The following is a 26,540-nucleotide window of genomic DNA, read 5'->3' on the forward strand; positions in this document are numbered from 1 at the left end:
AATTGCCAAAATCATGTTATCCCATCATACCATCTCCTCCATAAACTTATCGAGTTTAATCTTGAAGCCAGATAGGTCTTTTGCCCCCACTGCTTCCCTAGGAAGGCTGTTCCAGAACTTCACTCCTCTGATGGTTAGAAACCTTCGTCTAATTTCAAGTCTAAACTTCCCGATGGCCAGTTTATATACATTTGTTCTTGTGTCCACACTGGTACTGAGCTTAAATAATTCTTCTCCCTCTCTGGTATTTATCCCTCTGATAAATATATTTATAGAGATCGATCATTTCTCCCCTCAGCCTTCTTTTGGTTAGGCTAAACAAGCCAAGCTCCTTGAGTCTCCTTTCATAAGACAGGTTTTCCATTCCTCCGATCATCCTAGTAGCCCTTCTCTGTACCTGTTCCAGTTTGAATTCATCCTTCTTAAACATGGGAGACCAGACCTGCACACAGTATTCCAGATGAGGTCTCACCACTGCCTTGTATAACAGTACTAATCCTTATCCCTACCGGAAGTACCTCACCTGATGCATCGCAAGACTGCATTAGCTTATTTCACGGCTATATCACATTGGCAGCTCATAGTCATCCTGTGGTCAACCAATACTCCAAGGTCCTTCTCCTCCTCCGTTACTTCTAATTGATGCATCCCCAGCTTATAACTAAAATTCTTGTTATTAATCCCTAAATGCATGACCTTACACTTCTCACTATTACTATTACTCCAGTTTACAAGGTCATCCAGATCCTCCTGTATGATATCCCGGTCTTTCTCTAAATTGGCAATACCTCCCAGCTTTGTATCATCCGCAAACTTTATTAGCACACTCCCACTTGTTGTGCCGAGGTCAGTAATAAAAAGATTAAATAAGATTGGTCCCAAAACCGATCCCTGAGGAACTCCACTGGTAACCTCCCTCCAGCCTGACAGTTCACCTTTTAGTATGACCCGCTGTAGTCTCCCCTTTAACCAATTCCTTATCTACCTTTCATTTTTCACAGTGATCCCCATCTTTTCCAATTTAGCTAATAATTCCCCATGTGGCACCGTATCAAACGCCTTACTGAAATCTAGGTAAATTAGATCCACTGCATTTCCTTTGTCTAAAAAATCTGTTACCCTCTCAAAGAAGGAGATCAGGTTGGTTTGGCATGGTCTACCTTTTGTAAAACCATGTTGTATTTTGTCCCATTTACCATTGACCTCAATGTCCTTATCTACTTTCTCCTTCAAAATTTTTTCCAAGACCTTGCATACTACAGATGTCAAACTAACAGGCCTGTAGTTACCCGGATCACTTTTTTTCCCTTTCTTAAAAATAGGAACTATGTTAGCAATTCTCCAGTCACTTGGTACAACCCCTGAGTTTACAGATTCATTAAAAATTCTTGCTAATGGGCTTGCAATTTCATGTGCCAATTCCTTTAATATTCTTGGATGAAGATTATCTGGGCCCCCCCCGATTTAGTCCCATTAAGCTGTTCAAGTTTCACTTCTACCTCATATATGGTAATATCTACCTCCATATCCTACCATTATCCCTAAGCTCCTCATTAAAGACTGAGGCAAAGTATTTGTTTAGATATTGGGCCATGCCTAGATTATCCTTAACCTCCACTCCATCCTCAGTGTTTAGCGGTCCCACTTCTTTTTCTTTGTTTTCTTCTCATTTATATGGCTATAGAACCTTTTACTATTGGTTTTAATTCCCTTTGCAAGGTCCAACTCTACTTGACTTTTAGCCTTTCTCACTTTATCCCTACATGTTCTGACTTCAGTAAGGTAACTTTCCTTGCTAATCCCTCCCATCTTCCACACCCTATATGCTTTCTGTTTTTTCTTAATCACCTCTCTGAGACGCTTGCTCATCCAGCTTGGTCTACAACTCCTGCCTTTGAATTTTTTCCCCTTTCTTGGGATGCAGCCTTCTGATAGCTTCTGCAGCTTTGACTTGAAGTAATCCCAGGCCTCCTCTGCCTTTAGATCCATAAATTCTTCAGTCCAATCCACTTCCCTAATTAATTTCCTTAATTTTTGAAAGTCAGCCCTTTTGAAATCAAAAACCCTAGTCGCAGATTTATTTTTGTTTATCCTTCCGTTCAGTTTGAACTGAACTAGCTCATGATCACTTGAACCAAGATTATCCCCTACAACCATTTCTTCTATGAGTGTCTCACTGCTCACCAAAACCAAATCTAAAATGGCATCCCCTCTTGTTGGTTCAGCAACTACTTGGTGAAGGAATCCATCAGCTATTACATCTAGGAAAATCTGAGCCCTATTATTATTACTAGCACTTATCCTCCAGTCTATATCTAGGAAGTTAAAGTCTCCTGTGATCACACAATTCCCATTAGTATTTACTTCATTAAAAACATTAAAGAGGGCTCTATCCATATCCAAATTAGATCGCGACAGTCTATAGCACACTCTAAGCACTATCACAGGGGAGGCTCTAGTAGTTTTCTTCCCCAATGTGATTTTTGCCCAGACCAACTCTGTCTTATCCATTCCATCAATAAGGAAGGTACTGCAGGACAAAGACTTCTGAAACTGGCTCAGTACCAAAGTGCTGCTATACTGGGTGAACTGAACACAGTGGTTATTGGAACTTACTAAAGGCTCAAGCCAGGAAAGAAATTTGTTTTAAAGTTATCTTAATAGTAAACAGACAAGAAATCTTTAGTTGTATTAGAATACAATAAGTTTTTTTTAAAGGGAGAGAATATAGCTGACTAACAAATATATATTATACTAGTATGGGATTGACACCCCCAGAACCGAATGCACAATTTACTTGTTTATATTAACTGTAACTATCTTCTTTGAGTCATTAAAAAAAAATCTGAAATAAGATTATCATGCCATTTTTATTCACAATGCAACAACACCATATCACACCACATAATGGAGACTTCACATACACAACCCCCTGCCCGCAAAACTCTGCAAAGTAATTGCTATGTAAAAAGGCTTCAGAAAATATAACAGCAAGAAGAGCAGCAATCAAATCAAGACTCCTACTTCACAATCTCTGCAATACACTGTATGAAAACTGCTAGAGGTATATACAAATAATAGTCAAACAGCCTTGAAAAAACCAAGATTTTATAATGAGAACAGCAGTTGACCCTTCACTATTGTGTTATAGTCAATCTTATATCAGTCTTAAATATTCAGCCTTGTGTATAATTAAATGTATTTAATTATACACATTTCCCATCTTTATTTTCCTATCTTCCCATTATCCCCTCCGCCCCCAGATTCAGCCACCTCAAAATATACAACGGTTAAAAAAGATTTCTGTGATTTTATAAGGGAAAGTCACATTAGGAAAAGGGCAGTATCAACAGTGGGTTTGTGTAAAAGAGAAAAACCTATGAAGTAAACATACAAGAGCCTCATTTGAAAATTTGTTATCTCGGAGTGTTATAACACCACTATGAACAAAACTATACCCACTCCTCTCTGCCTTCTTCTTAGCACCTTTGCAGATGCAGCAACTGGAAAACCAAAGTAGTTTCACACACTGCTATCCGCTCATCCTTCTTTCTACTGAACTCTTGCCAAGAATGAGTTATTCCAGTAGTCAGAACAAGAATAGAAAATCCACACAGCCATCAAGAAAGGCACAGAATCTGGCAATAGGGTGCCCGCCTTTTTCTCTCTCTCTATCCCTTGTCTGTCTCTCTTCTCCGAACCTGCCAGACACAAAGACCTCAGACTAGTTTGGTTCATATAAATCATGTTTTGCTTTAATAGCATCACCACCAAAAATTAAGTGATAATTTATTAGCTGTACAGATGCCAAAAAGGAATGGAGATGAGAGCATTTAATATCATGCATCCAAACCAGCCGCTGCAAAAAGAAGACTACGTCATTTACTCCCTAAAGTTCTAGGTATGCTTTCAGAGAAACTACCCAAGGTCCCCATTTCTCTATCTACCAGCTATTCAGTTTCCCCTTCAGTGTTCTTTACAGTACTGTACTATAGAATTATTTTCTCCCTTTGCAAATAGCTTCCTTTAGGAGAGTTTTGTGTACTATTCTGCAAAATTAGCAGGTCACTGCCTGTATGTTGTCAGAAGATGAAGTATATCATAATAGGTGGTCCTAGAAGAAATTGCCAAGTCAAGTCCTGTTCAATATACAATAGTGAGAACGAGACAAAAATATACCCTCGTGCTTAATGATGAACAATAATTCTAAGGAAAGACTCCTTGGGGAAATGTGATCTCAGGAATCAGTTCCATTTTCTGCTTAGAACTGGAACCAGATTTAGAAGTGAAAACTAAATATGGCTAACCTCCTAACCCTTTTAAAATGGGGCCCATGTCACCAGATGTCTACACTTCTCAATTGTAAGGGGCCAGAACTCTAAATCAATGAGTTAAACAAACTTCAGTTGGAAACATAATTTAATGTACAGATATTAGCAATAAATTCTGGTATAGAATTTAGCAATAAACCACAATTAAAGCTTGATTTTGTTTAATGTACAGTTACTAATTTATTTTTAATTCTGTGTAACTTAAAACCAAAATAGTGATACATTATCTGCATTTGAAACGTTTCTTGTTTGGGGAAAATATTGTCTTCAGTGTGGTAATTATTCTTTCAGACACTGGCACATCTTGAGTTCTTTGGTATCTGTCTATAAACAGGAGTCTTTTTTATTCAAGGATTATTTTTAAAACTCTTTGCTTTACCAAGAAATCTCTGTATTAGATTGAAATTTCTAGGAAAAATCTCATTTAATAATGTCTTTAAATTTCAATACAAGTTTAGACAGTTGTCAGGGTTAGGCATTGGTACATATCAGCTTACCTGCATACTCATAGAACCATTCTAAGCATCTTTTACTTGAAAAGACTTCTTCCTCTGTCTTTATTCTAGTTGAATCATATTTTCTATACATGCTAAAAATGGAGAACATAATTAATAAGTAATTTACATTTTAAAAAACAGCTTTGTAGTCAAGATACAGTTAGCCAATACAAATGGCAATATCATTTTCCTAATATGGATAGTTTAAACTTAGGGCTTCTGTTTTTTAGGGTTTATTAATTTCATTTGGGGGGAGTCTATTTTTGAGCTTTATGTAGCTGTCCAAAAATTTGTATATACTGCAATGAGTAATGTATATTATACACATTACTCATTATAATAGTATATACTGTCATGAGTAATCTCTCTGTAATGTTATTTAGCACACTAACATAATACTGTTTCAACCAGCACACTAGGGAAGTTTTAATGCACATCAGCAGGGGCTACACAGACCAGTTAATGCGCAACATATGAGTGTGCTTTAGAAATCACACACCCACAGTGTGCCTTACTGATCCATGTAGACAAGCCCTTAAATACAAGTAACCATTTCCAGGTTTACTGCATAAACACCAGTTTGTTTTCTTTTCTTTTCCAGCATCAGCGGTGTTTTATTGGTGTTTACCAGTTAAAATCAGAAGCCCTACTTAATCTTTAGCATTTTACTCAACATCTTGCCCTCATATATCCACTTATTTACACAACTGCTTAACAGAATAAGTACCATAAAACTAAATATTAGAAATATTGAATGTATAAATAAAGCTCGCTTTTTCAAAGTTTGGAACTTTTTCAGCAACATTGACTAGATGGCTCAAGGAACTGTAATGAGTTCTTCAGACCTTCATCTACAGATCATTGGTTTAAAATCCAGCTCAGGCTGACAGTGATCACCAAAAAACCTGCAGGGTGACCAAATGATATGAGAGTTTGTTAGAGGACTTTCCCTTCACATCCACAGACGCCGACTCCATGGGAGCTCCAGGGCTGGAGCACCCACCAACAGAAATTAGTGGGTGCTTTAGAACCCACTGGCAGCCAGCTCTGCCCGCCGGCAGCCCCCACAGATCAACTCCTCCCCCTCTCTCCCAACGCTTACCGTCTCCCGCAATTAGTGGGGCATGAAGGAGGTTCTGGGAGGAAGGGGGGGAGGAGCGGTGATGGGGCACGCTCAGGAGTGAGGGGGAACTGGGCAGGAAGAGATGGGGCAGGGAGATGGGAGAAGGGGTGGAATGGTGCCTGGGGCAGAGCAAGGGCAGGAAGATGTGGGTGGAGGCTTGGGGGAAAGAGGGCGGGTAGAGGCGGGACCTGGGGCAGAGATGGGGGTTCAGCACTCTCTGGGCCTGAAGGAAACAGAGCCTATGCCCACCCCTGGTTCTTGTCACACAGACAGAAAGCAGAAAACCAGAAGTCCGAATTGCAAGCAACACAATATTTATTGGGGTTAGTTTCAAGCAAGCATACCCATAGCTCTACACACTGGCAGAGTCTGTTTCCCAATGTTCCATTCCCAGCTCTGATGCCACAGAGCTTTTACCCATGTCCCTGTTCCCAGCTCTGACACTGCAGAGCCTTTGCCTGTGTCCCTGTTTCCTATTCCCCCCTCCTCCTCCTTAGCAGCCCCATATATACCTGCAATGCACACCCCTGGTCCCACCTCTTACAACTTATGGTCATGTTCCATTTTGGAGGATCATGAGTCTGGGGTCTTCATCCCACCTCTTTTGTATCCCATGGGAAGGATATGGAGTGAGGTTGTGTACTGGCCAAGCCAGGCTTTTCTTTGGCTCTTAGTGTGTCTTATGCCTCCCCACCAAGCCTCCTTGCCCCTCTTAACTGGTGGCTTGACCTTGGCTTGAGAGAGGAGCCAGCAAGCCAGCCTTCCTGTGTATGCTCACCTAATACACTCCCACCATCCACAATAACACTTTAACTGTTCTTATCTGTTTCCATTATAGTAACAAACCCACCTGGCTTAGGCAGAAGCAACATACAGTGTCTTTGTTCACACATATTAGTAAGGATATAGGTGTATCAAAAATCAAACAGGCAAACAAGACCCAAAATTTTATCTCATGTGAATATACAGGCCTGAATCCTACATTATCACTAGCACTCCTAACAGAGCTGGTGGTCTCAGTTAAGTTCCTGAACTGCCCTTGTAACAATACCTACAATAATGGCAATTTCTGCAGAAAGCCCACAGCCAAGGACACAACTAACTTTGTTGCCTCCTAAACAGAAACTCTCTAGAAGAGGGCTGAGGCCTTTGAGTAGAGAAATATAGAAACATTTGAAGTGTCTCTACCTTTACTGTATTTGTTCAGCAGCAAAACAAGAGTATCATGAATTTCTATTACTGGTAACACAGGAAAGCCATCACAAGTGCTAAAATAGAACAGTTAGTTACACTAGGGTAACTAGGGTTTTTATGGGAGGGAGATGATGAGGAGTTTGGGAAATGTTGTTGTCAGTGTGTATCCCACTGTAGGTGCAAGTACTTTTTTTGTTTGATTAAAAGTGTCCGTTAGGGAAACACATGCACCCTATGCCTCCTCATACTCCCACACAAGAGCAAAATGGGGGGAGGAATGGAGGGAACATCATGCTCCCACAGTTTCCTTGCAATTCAAAGCCTGTGTTGCTGAGGACTCCGAAAAGTGGGGATGGAGGGCAGGTCATGGGATCCACGAGTACAACATCTCAAAGAACTACCGTTACTGTAAGGTAAGCAACCACTCTACCTTTCAGCCTGTGTCAATATGAATCCCACTGTAGGTAACTGGCAATCAGTATCCTCCCTAGACGGTGGGAGTCAGGAGTTCCAACTATATAAAACACACCGAAGGATTGCTCTCCCAAACTTGCAATCTGACCTAGCTGCCATGTCACGTGCATAACATTTAACAAAAGTCAGGAGGTTACTCCATGTAGCTGCCTTGCAGATCTCAGAGTCTGGGACATTTCTGAAGCAGGCTGACAGTGCTGCCTGTGCCCTGGTGGAATGTGCCTTGAGATTTGGAGGAAGAGACTCACCAGCCAATGATGCAGTATGATCCACTTCGAGATTCTCTGCAAAAAGATAGCTTGGCCTTTCAAGGCGTTAAATATGGCCACAAGGAGGCAGGGACAGAAAGGCAGTCCTGTTGAGGTAATAGAGCAAGACTCTGGAGACGTTGAAAGTATGCAGCTTCTTCTTCAGAAAGCTGCATTCAACGCCAAGAGAGAAGACAGGTATGGTGATGGATTGGTTCATGTAGATTTCCAAAACCATCTTTGGGATGACTGGTATGTAGCTTCATCACCACCTTTTCTCTGTAAAAGACTGGGTAAGGCAGCTTGGTCCTAGAGCTTTGGGCAGTGGTTCTCAATCTGCGGCCCACGGGCCATTTGCAGCCCAATCAGCACACAGCTGCAGCCCATGTGATATCCTCAGGGCCATACAGGTAATATATATATTGTGTAGATGAGGCCCACATAACACACAGAGAGCTGCATATGCAACCCATGAAGGTAAATAAGGTTGAGAACCACTGCTACAGAGCACTGGCCAGTATAGCTATGCTTGCAGAGTCCCCCTACTGTAGATGCTGCATAAACCAGCAGCAGGAGAAATTCTGCTGGCATAGCTACACCACATCCCTTAATGACATTAGCTAAACCGACAGAAGCATTCTCCTGTTAGCATAGTTGCAGCTACACCACAGATTTAGCTGACATAGCTATGCCAGAAGGGGTGTGATTTTTTCTCCACACGCCTAGCCAACACATCTATGCTGGCAAACCTTTGCGTGCAGACCAGGCCTAAACACCTGTCTGTCTGATATCAAGACAACTCGTGCTCGGCATAAAGGAGTGAAGGGGCTTCTGAAGGGTGTGCTCTCTGGATTGAGTCTGCTGCAGCTCTCAACCACCTCATCAAATCTGTTGATGTGTTGAAGATGCAGTGTCATTGCCGAGGAAGAGAAACACTGGCAATCTCATATCTTGGGCTCTTTTTGTCATGATATTCCATCACAGTGGTGGTAAGACAGTGTGCACTGTGTCTGGGCTGTAGCTGTGGATGATACTGTTTGAATTACAGAGAAGGTGTGTAAGTCCCTAGAGCATGTAGATACCCTAGAGTATCTCTGGAGTCCTTCAGCATGTGCCTACCACTGTCTTCTCCCTAAACAGCTCTGAGTCCTCAATCATGACCTACACCGCTCTCAGGATGTCCAAAATTTGAAGTCACAATGCATTGTGCATGGTTACTGTGGTGGCCATAGACCTGTCTAAAATGTCTTAATTATAGCCTTAAGCTACTCTCTGCTGTCATGAAGCAGCTTTGCAAAGAAGAGTGTCAACCAGTCATATTTGGCCAGCAGTGCCTGGCAATTACCCACCATTATTTGTAGCAAAGCTAAGGAATACAATTTCCTCCCAAACAGGCTGAGGCATTTGGGGTCTTTGTCCTTCTGGGTACTTTTGTTCAATCTCAAATTTTCTTGTATGGCTGATACAACTAAAGCGCCTAGGTTGCGGTGAGTGTTAAGTACTCAAACCCCATATGGGGAAGTGGTATCCAACGTTCCTGCTAATTTTTTCCATTCACATGAGGAATGGATTTTGTTATGTGCAGCACTAATATTGAGGTAATGTGCAGATGTCCACCACAAACAAAAAACAGATATAATATATATTTTTAAACAGTTCATAGGTATGGAAGAAGAAGCAAGAATATTAAAACAAAGAATAATTAACAAGGTGTACTGCTTAAGATGTTTATTTAATATGAAATCAAATAAAAATAAAATTAACACTGCCCTTAGAGTACATGTATTTTATCATCCTTTCTAACAACTCAAGCTAGTAAACACACCAAAATGTGGCATACTGAAAACAGCTATATAAATAAAACAAAGGCATGGGTATTACGTAAAAGCATAAAAAATATGCTCATCATATAGTGACAGTACAGGGGAAGAGAAGAAGAGGTAGACAGAAGAAAAGATGGATTGACAACATAAAAGAGTAGACAGGAATGGACTTCACGGAGACTCAAGCACTGACACGCAATCATCAGGGGTGGAGACAATTGGCTGATTGCTCATCAATGATGGTGTCCCAACGACCAATGCGGTTATGGGAGTGATGATGATGATAAAAAATATGCACCAGAGCCCAATTTAATAACCTACTCCTACCATAGACCACTAAATCTTCAGGGAAAGCTGCTCTCAAAAAATGAAGCATCTACCAAAACACTAGCATGCTACGGACTTTTGTAGTACACAAAACTATCCCTCTTGCATGCATATTATCTACACACATAGCTCAGCTTTAAGATGCTAAACAAATATATGAGTCAACTAGAAACAGTCATGCTCTCATCACAAATATTAATACAATATTTTTTGATACTGGAAAGGAGAGTAAAAGGCATTCACTTAGGCTTATACTCTTATACTCTTAATTTGATTAATACTGCACATACATAGAACAGTAAAAATAAGTAATAAAGCGACACAGACAGCAAGCAAAACCACAAACAAACAAGTGACAACATTGAAACTATGAAGGGAAGTAAAACATCAAGTGGTTGGTTATGGGTATTTTAAAGTAGTGTTTACGACCCACGCTGTGCAAGTGCAACAGAGCCCTGTAGAAACAGGCAAAGTTCTCATGGTTTCACATTTTGTGTATGTGTGTGAGACCAACTCAAAAACTCAAGAGTAGAAACCATGAGCACATTAACACGCGGCTTCAGAGTTCACAGACAGATCCCTGCTTCAAAGATCTCGCAAATAAGGTCTTCATCCTACAAAACACCTAGCACCACACCTAGTGCTTGCTACTTATGAGTCAAAGGGAGTACTCTGAAGAGCCAGAACTATTCTAGATAGCAAAGATCTGGCCTTCATGGTTTCCAATACCTCTCCCCAAACAAATTCTAAAACTTAATGGAAATCACCTATCTGAAATCCAACTCTAACTGAAAGGCCAAACTAATAAACAGCATTCATAGTAAAGTTCTTCCAGTTTTAACAATTTACTGTGTATTAATTAGTAACACAGGATATTCTTTAAAAAATCATTAAGATCAGTTTTCAGATATTTACAACACTCCAAAAGAACTGTTGTTAAAAGAATGTTTTTCTTTTTTACCTTAAGCCATTAACACCTATGTAAACTCTGTTTGAAATGTAACCATGCAAATGTCATGAGCTAGGCCTTTCCGCATGTTTTTGCTCCAGTATTCATTCACTAAAGCCCCAATCCTGTGAATGCCTATACATGGGAGCTCTCCACATTCATAATTGTTTGCAGGATCAGTATCTAAGGGCTTGTCTACACTGGCACTTTACAGCGCTGCAACTTTCTTGCTCAAGAGTGTGAAAAAATACCCCCTGAGCGCAGCGAATTTCAGCGCTGTAACATGCCAGTATAGACAGTGCTCCCAGCTACTCCCCTTGTGAAAGTGGGTTTTTTAGAGCGCTGGGAGCTGTCGCCACAACTACTCAAGCCCAAGGGGATCTGTCTCCCTCCAATCAAACTAAATCTTAGCCCAGTCTAACATCTCACAGCAGATGTCCACCAGCTGTCAACTGAAACTCAACATGGCCAAAAGTAAGCTCTTCATCTCTCCCTGCTGATACTAGGTGAAAAATATTTTGGACTGGAACTGCAGAGGATTCACTGTTTTGTGTTTGCTCTATAATTCTAACAGTGGAAAATAGCAGGGGTGAAGCCACATTATTCCTGGCATATTTCAGATCTTGCAATTATAGCAATAATTAGTTGGTAATTAATACATTTCCGTCCTCACCCCAGTCTCATAGTAACAACAAGAAAAGGAAAGATGTGCTTGGACTGACTGTGCTCTGATGCATTAATCAGACAATGGAGTTTCCCCAGCACCCCACCTGCCATGTAGCCACATCCCCAAAATGCAAGCAATCCGCTTGAAATCTTGGCACCCTGCCCCCCATGCAGCCTGCTTTCCCCCCCGACCCCCCAGCCCCTCCACCACCACCACCTCATGCAGCCTGCTCCTGCCAGCCCAGCCTGGGGCTGGGAAAAAGTCCCGTCTCTCCCTGGCAGCTGCAGCCCAGCTGGGGCTGGGAGGGGACACCCCAAATTCTCCACCCTCTATTCTCCCTGTAGCGGGGTAGTCACCCCACTCCAGCTCAGAAAGGGTTAAAGCCAGAGCTTGGAGAGGGCTGGGGCTGACAGAAAAGGCTAGGCTGATTGGGGAGGCAGCCACAGCTGGGGCCATGCCCCAATCAGGCCACAGCAGGCCCTATAAAAGGGCTGTGAGCCAGGCGCTCAAGCAGACTCTCTCTCTAGCTTCTGAGAGAGAAGGATTAGCTGCCTGGGAGAAAAGGGTGTCTGGAATAGGGTAGGGTTGGGGGAAGGCCAGAGGAGCTATGGAGTTCTAGCCTAGGAAAACCCCCAGGCTGCAAGCCTTGCTAAAGGCCAGGAAAGGTACTGGGGCTACAGAGGTGTAGCCTGGGAATAGGCAGAGGCAGCTGGTCCAACCCCCTTGCCGATGATGAGTGGTTTACAGACTGCAGTCTGCTCCAGTGAGTGGAGGCTAGAGGGTGACTGGCAGTAGCCACTGAGGCAAGGACGGGATAGAGGGTTGGGGGTTCCCTGTGGAGGGGAGACCCAGAGTGTGGAGGTACTGCCAGGGGGTAGTACCCCAAGGTAAAGGGGCATCGGTGTCCGGCAGGGACATGGGTCCTAGTGGCAGGCGAGACACTGGCCTGCAGAGGGCGCTCCAGGCTGGAAGAGCTAATTCCTGAGACAACCAGCAGGAAGTGCTGCACCAGTGAGCATCGTCTCGCTACACTCCCCATCTATCCCCGTGCAGCCTGCTCCCCACAGCCCAGCCTGGGGCTGGGAGAAAGTACGGTTTCTCCCCAGCAGCTGCAGCCCAGCTGGGGCTGCTGAGAGAGTCTGACTCTGCTCTCCTGGCCACCAAAGCCCAGCTGGGAGTCGAGATGCCCCAAACTCCTCACCCCCTACTTCCCCACCACCTAACCTTCCATGTCCTCTCCAGGGTCCAGGAGGAACCTAATTAGTGGAGGAATGCCTGTGCGACACCACTAATTAAGTGCATGGCCCTTCAGTCTCTTGTGCACAGCCACCCAGGCATGTACCTTAGACGGAACTATGGTGGTAGCCCTATTCAACTTGTTTAATCATTGGCGTTTATAATGGCTGGCATCTGCCACAGGGCTTTAGCTCTAGCCTAGTAGTCCCTCATTAATGGGGAGGGAGATCCTGGCTCAACCAGAAACTGACAGGAGGTCGAACAGCTTGTGGGACTTATCTGAAATGACCCAAGTCTCAATCTCGGCAATCTTCATAAGGAGCTCCTGAACGCTTTTGAGTCATCCAGTGCGAGTGTCAGTACCATTCCAGAAGACACTTCATCTGGGATGACAAGAAGAGATCCTTTGGAGGCAAGACTGATGTTGCTCAGCCCCTGGATCCAACACCACTTGATATTATGGGATCCTGGGTCTGGCCACAGATGCCACTGGGGAAGGAGACCTTTTTCTTCCCCACTGCTTGAGACCAGCTCTTCAATACATGTGAAAGAAGGCCTCAGTACTGCCCATAGGGCCATGGTGACATAACGTGAGTACAGATAACTTGCAGATTGCTGGCTGGACCAATGCCAGTGTAGATGGGCCAGGGATGGATGGGGCCATTAAGCAGAAGCCCATAGGTATCTTGGTGGTGCTGATCAGACCTCAGAGGGGAAGATTCTCTGCTCAGTGACAGGGAATATGTACACCCCTGTGACAGTGAGGAGTAGGAGCACCAATATACAAAGTGGGAGCACCAATATACAAAGTGCATTCCATATCAGAGTCTGTACTAGTGCCAGAAGATGTCTTGATGACCGTCCTGCCTGACCCTCATCCTCATGAACGATACTGAGGGGAGCACTGGTGGTGCCAGGAAAGTGCTGGTAGAGTCTGCTGCATCACAATCTGTCCCCTCTCTCTCTCCATCCCTCAACACTGGGCGGGGTGGGCTTGGAGGACTTTTCTCCAGAGACTTTTCAGTATGTCTCTTCCTGTGGGAAGACATGGAACTCCTTCTTGATCTTCTTCCTCAGTGCTCGGTGCCACCCCTTTCAGAGCTTGCCTTAGACACCTAACATGCTGGTGCCAGAGTCAATGCTGGTGCTGGGTCTTTCCTCAGCACCATCTTCACAGAAACCTTAGGTGTTGCCTGTCTGCTCAGTGGGACACGAGATGATGTTGGTTTGTCCATTAATAGGATTCTGGACTTTGTTTCCTCTGACTCTCATGAGACCTTCATGGATTGTTCCAAAAGGTAGAGTTTCAGCTTTGCATCTTATTACTTGCAAGTCCACATGAGGAATAAAGCATTCCAAGACTCATCTTGGAATGCTTCCCCCAGGCACAAGAGACACCTGTACTCTGCCTATCCTTCATGGGGCTTTGCCCATCACAGGATGACAGGGCTTGAAAACGGCAGGTTTTGAATCTGCCATTTGAAAAGCCCTGTACAGGTGACTGGTGATCAGTTCACAGCGGTCCAAACAGGAGATAAGAAATGGTTCTGAAGATTTCAAAAACATGTAGCCTGAGCTAAAAACTAATGGCATGAATACTTGCCAGGTTCCGTCTCACTGCTACTTGCAGCAAGAAGGAACTGAGTGAGGGTTACAGCCATGGAACCCTTTCTGCCCTCATATGGGAGCATGAGGCGGCCCAGGATGCACGTGTAATTTTGATGGACACAGCTAGTCAAAAATATCCACTTGCACACAACTTGCAGTACAATCCATAGACGCATATCTGAAGAAAGTAAGGTGACTTAACTGTAGTGCTACAAAAATATTGCTTCTGCAGAGTCACGCTATAGCAGTGGTGCCCAAACTTTTCCTGTCGTGCTCCCACTTACCTCTAATGGAATGTGTCCGCACCCCTCCCTCCATTACTGCACAGCCAAGGCTTCCTCAGCAGAAGAGCTTGGGCTCAAGGCAGAGCTGGGGGGTGGAACTGGGGGTGGGGGAGGAGCTGGGGCTAGAAGTGGAGCTGGCCGGGGCAGAGAAGGAATAAGGGCAGAGCTGGGCTGGGCGAGGAGCAGGGGGCAGAGTAGAGCTGCAACTGGGAGGAAGAGCTGGAGCCAAAGCTGAGCTGGGCGGTGCTCCCTCCCCACCCCCGTGGGGGTTGGCCCAGGTGCACCCCACAGTTTGGGGACCACTGCACTATAGGAAGTTTTCTGCCACTGTTTTCAGCCATTAGAAACAGTGAAAGCATTAGAGGCACATATTCCTCAACCAGAGAATTGAACTGTCCAAAATAAAGTTATAAATAACCTGCTACCTATGAGCCTTCAATTTCTCACTGCTTCTACGAAGTCTGTTTTAAAGTCTCCAGGAAAGTAATGGATCTACATAGAAATTTATCAGCAGCAAGTTTATTGAATTCCAGCTATTGCTAAATTATTTATCTTTCACACTTAACAAATTACCAGCATCAGAAATTAGCAACACAGCAATCCTTAGGGGGAGGGCTAATTACCAACTGAAAAGACTGAAGCACACTATAACATGATTTATATATAAAGTTGAAATGTAGCATTTTTTAAATTTGATTCATGTGAACAGACTATGAAACCTTTTTTTTCCTAATCAGACTTTGTGTTTTTTGGATGGCTCTGGGATATTATGTAAAAAGTTAAACAAAGCGGCCTCTGAAAAGTGACTTTTTCCAATAATTTTTAAAGGCATTACTAATATTTGAAGATATTATGTAAGAAGTTGCTACAGTTAGTTCCTGCAAATTTACCCATTGTTTTTATCTTTGAGTATGAACTATTTATAAAGCTGAAAAGAATGTATCAGCATTTTCGACTTAATGAAGTTGCAGGACATTGGAAAAAGTGGGTTTACACATAAGACTGTCTGTTAGTAAAGACACTTGACAAAGATAATATATTCGAGGTAGATTGTGAACTTTAACAATTAAATGGTTAACCAATATAATTTTAATAGTTTTAATGGGTACTTTTTAAAACAATATTTATATCCCTAATGCCTATGGGTGCTCCACTGTAGGTGACTCTAGAGCAGTACCCCGATGGAGGAGTTGGACTTCAGAGTCAAGTCTAGTACTGATGATAATACTGTGGAGCAAAATATGGCATTGGATGCTGAGTCATGGGTGATCGCATAACGTTCCGCAAAAGTATGACCAGATGCCCAAGGTGCTGCTATGCCTATTTCTGTGATGGGAACATTTTTGATGAAGGCTACAGAAGTGGAAACAGATCTCATGGTATGAGTTCAAACTTCAGATGGAGGCTGAAGATTGCAGGTACGATAGCAGTAGGTAATGCAGTTCGATACCCATCTTTGTTTTGAGAGTGAGGTTCCTTTAGACTTCTCTACAATCAAAAGGAATAGTTTAGGAGATTTTTCTTAAGTTTTTGTTCTGTCCAAATAGAATGCCAAAGCAATCCTGATAGCAAATATATAACATTGCTTCTCTGTCACAGTGTAGTTTTGGGAAGAAGGTTGGGAGGAGAGTAAGTTGGTTTATATGGAAGTCAGAGGATACTTTCGAGAGAAAGTTTGAGATGTGCTCTCAGTGTGACCTTATCCCTAAAATAACAAAAAATTGAGAGGGGGTGAGTGTGCCATTACAGCCCCTATTTCCCCGAGCCGAGGTGATGGCTACGAGGTATGCTGTTTTCATAGACAGATGTATAAGTGAGCATGTAGCCATGGGTTCCAAAAGAGGCTTTGTGAGGAACTTGAGACCAGGTTAAGGTCCCATGTTGGTGTAGGATGTCTGATTTGTGGGAAGAAGTTACCCATACCCTTGAGGAATCTTTTGATTGCAGGATGAGTGAAAATGGAAAAGCAGTCTCTTATAATGAAAGGCGGTTATGGCTATGAGCTGTATCTTTACTGAACTTAGAGATAATTCTGACTTTTTTTAGATCAGGATTTAGTCTAGTACTAGTGGGAGGGGAGAGGATGTGTGTGATGAAGTGGGACTGTTCTTAATGTTTCCTCTGAATAGTGTGGGGGTGCCTCAGTTTCCCCTAGGCAGTTCTTAAGTATCTAGGGGGTGGGGTAAGGGTGTATGATCATTGCAGAGCCCTAGAGGGCAGGTGTGTGCAGGAGTCTGGACACAGAGAATGGCCGACACCCTGTTTCCTGGCAACTGATGGCCTGGGCCCTTCCCCCCTGCAAGGTGAGAGCTGAAGGGTTGGAGAACAAAGGAATCAGGTGACCACCTGGCCCGGGAAAGGAACAAATCCCAGAGGAGGAGGGGCTGGAGGGAGTTTCAGTTTGGGGCTGGCTGGGACATGGAGTGAAGTGCAGACGTGGTTGTCTGGCTCACTGCCCCCCAAAATGGACCCAGCTGAGGGGTCCCGTTCTCTGCACCTGCAAGCTCTGTTTTAGACCATGTTCCTGTCGTCTAATAAACCTTCTGTTTTACTGGCTGGCTGAGAGTCACGTCTGACTGCGAAGTTGGGGTGCAGGACCCTCTGGCTTCCCCAGGAGCCCCGCCTGAGCGGACTCGCTGTGGAAAGCGCACGGAGGGGCAGAGGATACTGAATGCTCCAAGGTCAGACCCAGGAAGGTGGAAGCTGTGTGAGCTGCGTGTCCTGAAGACAGGCTGCTCACAGAAAGGCGACTACCCCAGAGTCCTGACTGACTTCATGGGGAGCAGTTCCAGAGCATTGCCCAGGGACTCCGTGACAATGTGGAGGTAACGTGTTTTGAGTTACACCAAGTTTGGAATCTTTTCCATTTCTGCATATATGTTGAGGAGTTATTCTACTATGTAATAGCACCTCTCACATTTTCTGAACAGGTCATCTCTATGAACCATCAAGGAGCCATGCCTAGAATTGGAGAACCTGTAAGTTTGGATGGTGGATCTGTCCGGCGTTCTGAGAGAGGAGGTGAAGAATGATTGGTAGGCACACCACTAACTGAGTAAGGTAGGAGAACCATGTTTGTCTTGGTCACGTGGGAACTATGAGAATTACTTTTACTCTTTCTTATCTTGAGCAGGACCTTCGATACGAGAGGAACTGGGAGAAAAGCCATAAAGGAGACCTGTGTCCCAGTGAAAGAAAAAGGCATCTCTTAGTGAATGGTATCCCAGACGAGGTTTGGAGCAGTACTGAAAGCATTTTTTGTTTTGGGACATGGCAAATAAGTAAATTTTTGGGACTCCACAATGCCAAAATTAATTGTAGAGAACAGGGTCCATTTCCCATTCATGTTTCTGCGAGAATGTTCTGCTGAGGGTGTCCACAGTGGTATTCTCCACACCCAGCAGGTAGGCCGATGATATGATGCTCTGCCGAAAGCACCAGTTCCATAGTGTCTCTGCTTCTGCGCAAACGGATGGTGATCTCGCTCCTCCCTGGCAGTTTAAGTAGAATATACATGCTATGTAGCCTGCCGTGACTTTCATGTTTGCCTTCATCAAATGGTAGGCAAGCATTTCTGACTGCTCTGAGCTCTAATAGGTTGATATGTAGTGTTGATTCTAAGGGGGACCATTTGCCTTGAACCATGTGATTGTCTTGGTAAATTCCTCAGTCCAGTAAAGATGTGTCTGTCTGTATCAACACTGGAGGTGGCTGCGTGAAGGGGACCCCTATGCAGACCCCTTCTGCAGATCTTTCCACCTTTTGAGAGTCTCTGGCTATCAAGGGCATTGACAGTAGTTTGTTCAATATGTCTCTGTTTGGTGTGTATTCCATTTTGAGCCATGCCAGAAAGCAACGCATGTGGAGCCTTGCGTGACTTATCACAAAGGTCTGCTGCCCTGTGACCGAGTATTTGAGGCAATTTCTGGCCAAGGTCTGGGGACTGATCTGAATGGTTGATTAAGATGGTTAGGGTGTTGAATCTGTGTAATAGGAGGAAAACATTGGTCTTTACCACACAGAGAGGCTCCTATGAATTCTAGCTGTTACACTAGAGTCAGTCTATTTTTGAGCATTCAGTTGTAGTCTCAACTGCATGAATACATTTATAGCAGAGGTCCCCAAACTGTGCAGTCCCCTAGGGGGGCACAGAAGAACATTCTGGGGCCACAGCTGGACCCAGGCCAGCCCCCACTGGGGGCAGGGAGAGAATGCCATCCAGCCCTGCTCCAAACTCTGCTCCGGCCCTAGCCCCCTTACCTCTGTCTGCACCCCCACCCCAAGTTGCGGTCCTGCTCCTGGCCCCGGAGGAGGCACAGACAGCGGCAAGGGAGGACATGACCCTCAAAAGTTTGGGGACCACTGATCTATAGTCTTTTGCGCAGCTAACAGGGCATCATCAAAGGATTCTGCCCTGAGTAGACAGCTGTCTAGATATGGATGTATCACGATCCCTGATTTGCAAAGATGGGCTGCTACCATAGATAGGACCTTTGAGAACACTCCGGGTGTGGACGATAGGCCAAATGGAAAGCACCTTGTATTGAAAATGGTCTTGACCCAAGGTGAATCTCAGAAACTTCCTGTGGGATGGTGGAATTATGATATGAAAGTTAGCATCTTGTAGGTCAAGAGCCAAGAACCAGTCTCCCTGGTCCAGAGATGGAATTATTGTTGCTAATGTAATTATCTTGAATCTTTGTGCCTTTATGTATTTGTTTAGAAACCTCAGATCCAGAATGGGTCTCCATCCTCCATTCTTTTTAGGTATCAGGAAGTATTTGGAGTAGAAACCCTTCCCTCTGTTGATTGGGAACTGATTCTATAGCACCAAGGTTTAGGAGATTATTTATTTCCTGACGCAGCAAACTCTCGGGAGAAGGGTCCCTGAAGAGGAACAGAGGGAGGATGGGTAGGCAGGAGGGAGGTAAAGTGGACTGAATAACCATTGGAGATCTCCAGTACACATTTGTCTGATGTTATCTTTTCCCAGTTTTGTCAAAAGAACAAGATGGTATTTGAAGGGATGTTGATTGAGTTTTGCAGTAATTGATGATGGGAGTAATAGCCTGGGACCTTAATGTCTCAAAATTGATGTTTCGACATTGAGGACTGTACAGTTGAAGTTTGGGGGGCTGTAGGCTTTCGTTTTTCCATCTGCTGTCTTTTCCACTGAGGTTCGTAGTGCCTCTGGGGTTGATGGAACTGGGACAGTCAGGACCTTTCTTTTGTCTGCAATTTGCTGTATTTCCTTTTCTGTGCAGACATGTAGATCTCCAAGGAGCGTCACGTGGCTCTTGAGTCCTTCAGTGTCTTCTCCGCAAAGAGTTCAGATCCTTCAAATGGAAGGTGCCTCCACAATTGTTTGGACTTCTCTTGGGAGACTGGAAAAGTGAAGCCCCAAAGCTCTCCTCATTACTACCGCCATTGATATGGCACGGGCAGCTGCATTCGTGGTGTCTAATGTGGTTTCTAGTACTGTCCCTTGTTTACAGACAGCACGGCTTTCCGGATCTCATATACTGTCTCAATGTTTTGGCAGAGGAAATGTTCAATATAAATTTCTATTAGGTTTTGTGAAAAAAGTATTGTTTCTGGTCTCACTTCATTATTCTATTTATATGTATACATTTGCCACATTCTTATAGATATGTTGTAACATTTCTTGTGCATTCTGTTTTACTTTTTAATTTCATTATTTCTGAACATTAGTAAAAAATTGTTTAAAAAAGATGTGTATATTGCTTTTCGTTCTTGTTAGTACTGCATAGCCAACAAAGCAAAGGGGAGCTGGATTCTATTCCTTTCATCAGCATCAACAGATTTTAATAAATTCCAAGTCAGTTACACTTGTGCAACCCCATTAAACACAACGGAGTTGCCCAGACATAATTAGGGGCCTAATCTGGCTTGGAGACCCTTTATTACTAGTGACAGTGAACAATGGAAAGAACTCAGTCTGAATAAGATATTATGCTGAGATTCCAGGCTGGCAATTAGAGAAAAATCTTTTTACATTTGAGGACACTTATTATGGGTGCATTTGCTTTTTGAGCCACTTATTATACAGTAGAGCTTCATAGCACAAGCCCCATTGTCTAGCTACTATGCACACACACCCTCAAAAGTTCTTAGTTTAAACAGGCAAGACAACGGAAGTATTCTGCCCATTTTTACATTTGGGAAACTGGAGCACAGAAATTAACCTACCTTTCCCAAGGTCACACAAGAAGTCTATAGCAAAACCAGGAATTGAACTCAGATCTTGAGTCCCAATCTAGTGTCATAATCACAAAGCCATCCTTCCTCATTGAGGCCCAGAATTCCACAGTTAGTGCCATTTTTACCATTTCATAAGTGGATGATCACCCTAACTATTCATCAATAATGTTATTTCATCATTCTTAGCTCACATTAAGATGACATACCCATCATGTCTACTTTTCTTAGCAGATAAATCATCTCCGGCTGCAGGTCTCCTCTTTTTCCTTGGAGGCATCACTTTGCTAAAGCAGTCCGATGAACTGCAAGATCGGAGACTTCCTATGGAGGGTATTAAAAACAAGGAATAAAAATAGTTTCAGGACAGTGCATTTTCCTCAAAAATTAGAGACTGGTGAATTGACTCAAATAAAAGAACTGAAATTTCGAAGTTAAACAAAATTCCCCCATCTCCTTTCAAAATAAAACACCACCCATTTTTATGTGCCACTCTACTTCCTGGTTTCTGTGAAGACTGAAAGCACTGAAAAATACTACAGGAGCAAAGACCAGTCTCTTGTACTATTTTCAATCTGTCTAGTATAAATAAGGGCTACAATCTGCTTTAGAGTCTCAGAAAGTATCCTACCTTTTACTTACTTATCCAAACCAGAACTTTTGAGGTTTGCCCATCACTTGTCAAAATAAAGGGCTGGCCCAGTGATTAGAGCACAATACTTCTAATAGACACCCTTGTTTGATTTCTTAACCCAATTTCTTGGCCCAAGAAGAACAGGAAGTGCTCTACAGGGAGAGGCATACTCAACAGCTATTGGGAGGGAGCACCTTTGTCACTTTGCTTTGACTCTCTTGGGAGCAAAAACAACTGATCCCAGAGACAGAGTTTTATCCAACCCTCCTTAATTAGAAATAACGACCACAGCACAGAACCCTAAAGAAGTTGTGTATAAAACACAGGATGAAGACCAGCTGGAAGAGTCAGCACAGCTCTGAATAGTATGCAGATAACTTAAAAAGGAAATGGAGAGAAGGCTAAGGGTAAGAAAAGGCAAAGAAGCCAAGTTAAGGTAATTGCAAAGAACTACAGAACAGGGTAGTCTTCATAGTTAGTCTTTAATTCACCTTCTGTGTAGCTCCTATAGCATCCAAGATAATTCTTAATATATTAAAACCCCATATAATCCTCTAAATATGTTTCACTGCTTGAGGCTTCAGAAAATCCAACCATAAAACTTTACATTTTTAGATATTACAATGGCACAGGTTGAAGGTAGTTGCTCAACTCTCATTAAACGGCAATGGAGTTTGGTGCTTAACTGCCTTTTGTGCCATTGAAAATCTCTCCCAAGTGTTCTGAAAGCAATATAAGTAAGGAAGTTCAGATGCACAACTGAGATACAAACAATAGATCCTATGAAATTAGATTTTGCACATACATTCTTACACATGATAGCTTCAGATGTATAATTTTTTGTGCTATTAAGTACAGAGTATGGTGTTCAAACTAATTTTGGTTTAGCTGATAGTACTCTCGTACCTATTATCCATTTTTGGTCTTGCCCTCCCATCCACATTGTTTTAGAGAGGAACAAGGTAGTTCTCTCCATTTCAGGAATTCTCCCTAACACTACCTACCTGTGATGTTCAAGTCTTCTTCAAACCCCCAGCATTCATGTATCTTTTTTATTCAGGAAAGTACTGACTGGTCAAGCCTATGCTGGAGAGGAGTGCAAAGTGGGAAGAGGTAAAAACAAAAAATCTCTATGGAAATATATACAGGTAATGGGTTAGGAAAAAACAAGAAAGAAAACCACACAAAAGACAAGAAAAATAGAAGGTAATATTGAAAGAAAGGGACAAGAGAAGGTATGCTGCAAATATTAAACATGCTCTCAGGAAGGCTTCCAAAATAATAAATTACTTTACTCTATTTTTTTTAAAAAGAGCTCTAAAATACTGTAAAATTACTGTCTCAGACTTAAAATATACATTAAGGAGCTAGTTAAGCCATAAGAACTCCAAGCCGTACATTGCTGGTGTTGTGAGGCAAAAGATAAGAGCCCTAGTAACAGCTATTTGAGAAGAGCAACATACCTTTAAACTGAGTCAAATGCTCCAAAATATACTTCAGTATGCATAATACAAAATGGATTAAAGAAACTATGTCATCTTATTAGTGATAGGTCCATATAAAGATATCTGCTGAATTTCATGTACACAATCTTGAAATGCCTACAAATTATAGTGGCTATAATTTTTTTTATGGCCTTTTAAGTCAAGTTTCTAGAGATTTTGTCAGCCAGTCAATAGACAGATAAAGACTTGCACAAACTGCAAGTCTTAAGGTGATAGCAGGACTGACCAGTTGTTTAGAGAAGGACAAGAGGCGCAGATTTACGGACTCCACCACTCACACACTAGAGCAGTACAAAACAACTTAGTAAATGGAGTATGGGTTCTAGGGTACCCCTAAATTTTAATGTGACTGCCCAAAATACATGCTAGTACTAAATACAGCCCATGGCCATTCCTTCCCCTCTAACTGTAGCTTAAAGGCAAAGGTGATCAATTGTGGATTTTTTATTTCTAGGTCACTCAGGCAACAATTACTATATATAAAAATAAACATAGAAATATGACTAAAGGCATTTGGGTTTGATATAAAATATATACATTTATATGAAACACAGGGAGGGGCTGTGGGTTCCTAGTAAATTGCCAAAGCAACTGTAGAGATTGCAAAATTCAATAATCAGGATTAAACAAAGACTGTGACTGGCTAGCCAACTACAAAAGCAGTTTCTCCTCCCTTGGTGTTCACACCTCAACTGCTAGAAGAGGGCCTCATCCTCCCTGATTGAACTAACCTCGTTATCCCTAGCCTGATTCTTGCTTGCATATTTATACCTGCCTCTGGAAACTTCCATTACATGCATCTGACAAAGTGAGTATTCACCCATGAAAGCTTATGCTCCAATACATCTGTTAGTCTACAAGGTGCCACAGGACTCTTTGCCAAAATTCAATAAGTTACTTTTCAGAATGTGGATGCTTGGGGCAGGAGAAGCGAGATAATACTGGTCCTGCAATGGAAGGAGGGGAGAATACTATGTATTCTTATAATTCATAGGTTTCTAGGCCTGAATGGACCATTACGGTCATCTTGTCAGACCTCCTGAATAAAAGAGACCAAAGAATTTAACTCAAGAATTCCTGCATCAAGTCCATAACTATCATATCCCAGATAAACTGTTCCAATAGCTTATTACCCTAACTTAAAATTTTGCACCTTATTCCTATTTTGAATTTGTTTATATTCAGATTTATAGCCACTGAGTGAAAGGGAAGAACAGTAGAGGGCACAGAAGTTATAAAGTAACTATTTTTTTAAAAAAGAAAGCAAGCAAGACAGACAGATACCTGAAAGAGGAATATATTTTCAAATATTGTTCCAAGAAGTTTAAGTCTTCACATACTGCGTATGTTATTTATTTATGATCTTACTGTTTCCATTCTAATTAAATCTTTTGTTGCACTTTTAATTGCCAAATGATGACCTACAAACTAACAAACCACAATACAGAAGTATCATTTGTTTTAAAAATGATACATTTACACAGCTGTTATTAAATACTTCTTTGTAATGAAAATTCACAAGGAAACAAGATATAGCTATGTTGTGTGCCCATCTGAATGTAAAGCTTGTCAGTTCTTTAAAGGCAAGTTCTAACAGGCTTGTTAGCTCAGTATTGATTTAATATGAATATTTTTTGTACAGATTTTTCTAGGAGATTATTTTATTTTAAGGTAATTTCTATCTCCAACTTTTCCTGACTAATAATCAGTTACAGGTCTGATCACCTACAAATGTGTACACATAACTCCCACTGTCTTCAATAGGAGTTGCTTGAGACTGACAGAAAATTTTGTTACATATAACTGCTTCTCTGCAAATATCATCTTGAACATAGGAAAAGACCTCCTAGGTCATCAAGTCTGATTCCTTGCTATCACAGGCAACCCCATCATATGATTCTGTTCATAAACATATCCAGCTCCATTTTAACACTAGTTAGGTTGTTTGCCTCTTTCCTCCCCACCATTAGAAGGCTGTCCCAGAAAAACTTTCCCCTGAGAGTTAAAAACTGATCAAGACTGGCAGTTCTTAATGGCTTTTGACACTTAAAGGTAACATTTGCAAGGAAGATACCACAAATGTCTGTCATGTACCATCACCACCCAAGAACAGCCAACTATTAATGTTGCTTGCCAAATATTTCCTTCAGTTCCTTCACCTGTGCAGGAGATAAAAGTTCCCAGGGAAAAAAAAAAGCCAACTAAAGATGATCAACCTCGCATCTAAAACACACCCCAGTAAACAATGAAAAACAAGATATGAGATAAAAAAAATGAGAGTGGTAAACCTTTGAACCAAGCGAAAGTGGGCAAGCAAAGGAGAATCTGCAAAGGATGTCTTCAGAAAAGCAGAATTACAGATATATAATTTTTACTTTCTCCAGAGATAACATCTGTGCAAATCCCTACACTCATGGAGATCAAGCAACTTGAGGGATGTTCAAAAATAAAATAAATGCAAAGCTCCAGTGAGCAATAATAACAAAACTAATGCCAATGCTGATAACAAGCAAGGTGTGTTATGTTTTTAAAAACTAGATGAGAACACTAAGACACCTACCCAAACATGAGATACAGTGTACAAGTGCAGAATGAGACCACAAGTGCAGGGAAAAACATGCAAAAGGCCAAAGGAAAATAAGGAATATTCAAAAGACATCTTTGTTTATTTTGGAAGGAGAGAGTTTGGACTTCCCTACATTGGATTCCACGCTCCAGAAAAGTTTCAGACCCCTGCAGATTCATTTCAGGAGGTCAAATTCAAGCAATAAGAGTGTGTGGGGACAAAATAATATTGTTGTTTTACAGGTGCCTGCAACAGACCCATTGCTAATATGGGGAGTGATGTAGCTTTGCCTTTGATCAAGGAAACTTTGTGCATTTGTCATCTAGTTTTAGGAGAGCGAAATCATAATACAAAATGTACACTCACATTCATTTAGAGAGAGTGGATAAAAATCTTGATTTTAAAACATAGCTTAAATTAAAACAACACACTGCTAGTTTACTTTCTTTGCAACTTGGAGTCCTAAATTGCTAAAGTGATTATGTACTTCAACTTAATTGCCAGTATAATTTCAGATTTTACAGACTTATTCAACTAAAGTACTTTCACAGTTAATATTCATCTATGCTGAAAGAGACAAGTCCGGGATCTCATTAATATCCTTACTATGAAAACCACCACAAACTCATATGAAATTGATAAGCAAAAAGCCCATGCTATCTTTGCAATCAATACTATCTTCCAATTGTATATATCATGAAAGCTAAAATGCTTCAGTCAGGTCATACTCTCCTAGTTAGGGTTTGCAGTTTAAATTCAATGGGACTTAGGGCCCCAAATCATTCTGGTGCTTTTGCAAATTCCATCCTTAGGAGTATAACTTTAGGCTCCTACTTTTGAAAAATTTGAACAATT

At 42.2% G+C, this 26,540-nt stretch overlaps 1 protein-coding gene across 8 annotated transcripts in view; it reads right to left on the reverse strand.

Moving 5' to 3' along the window:
• The window catches only part of DCUN1D4 (defective in cullin neddylation 1 domain containing 4), a 74,921-nt gene that overhangs the window by 15,666 nt on the left and 32,715 nt on the right, over positions 1-26,540 (reverse strand). For 7 of the 8 annotated variants that reach the window (XM_075127929.1, XM_075127932.1, XM_075127926.1 and 4 more), the window contains 2 exons: positions 21,190-21,304; positions 4,829-4,920 (listed from right to left, as the gene is read on the reverse strand). In XM_075127929.1, coding sequence (XP_074984030.1) covers positions 4,829-4,920; positions 21,190-21,304 — 207 coding nt within the window. Of the gene's footprint in view, positions 1-4,828; positions 4,921-21,189; positions 21,305-22,618; positions 22,701-26,540 lie in introns of all 8 variants that reach the window. The other variant, XM_075127930.1, reaches the window with a different exon arrangement.

The sequence above is a fragment of the Caretta caretta genome, chromosome 4 (genome assembly GCF_965140235.1).
Source record: "Caretta caretta isolate rCarCar2 chromosome 4, rCarCar1.hap1, whole genome shotgun sequence".
Lineage (NCBI taxonomy): Eukaryota > Metazoa > Chordata > Testudines > Cheloniidae > Caretta > Caretta caretta.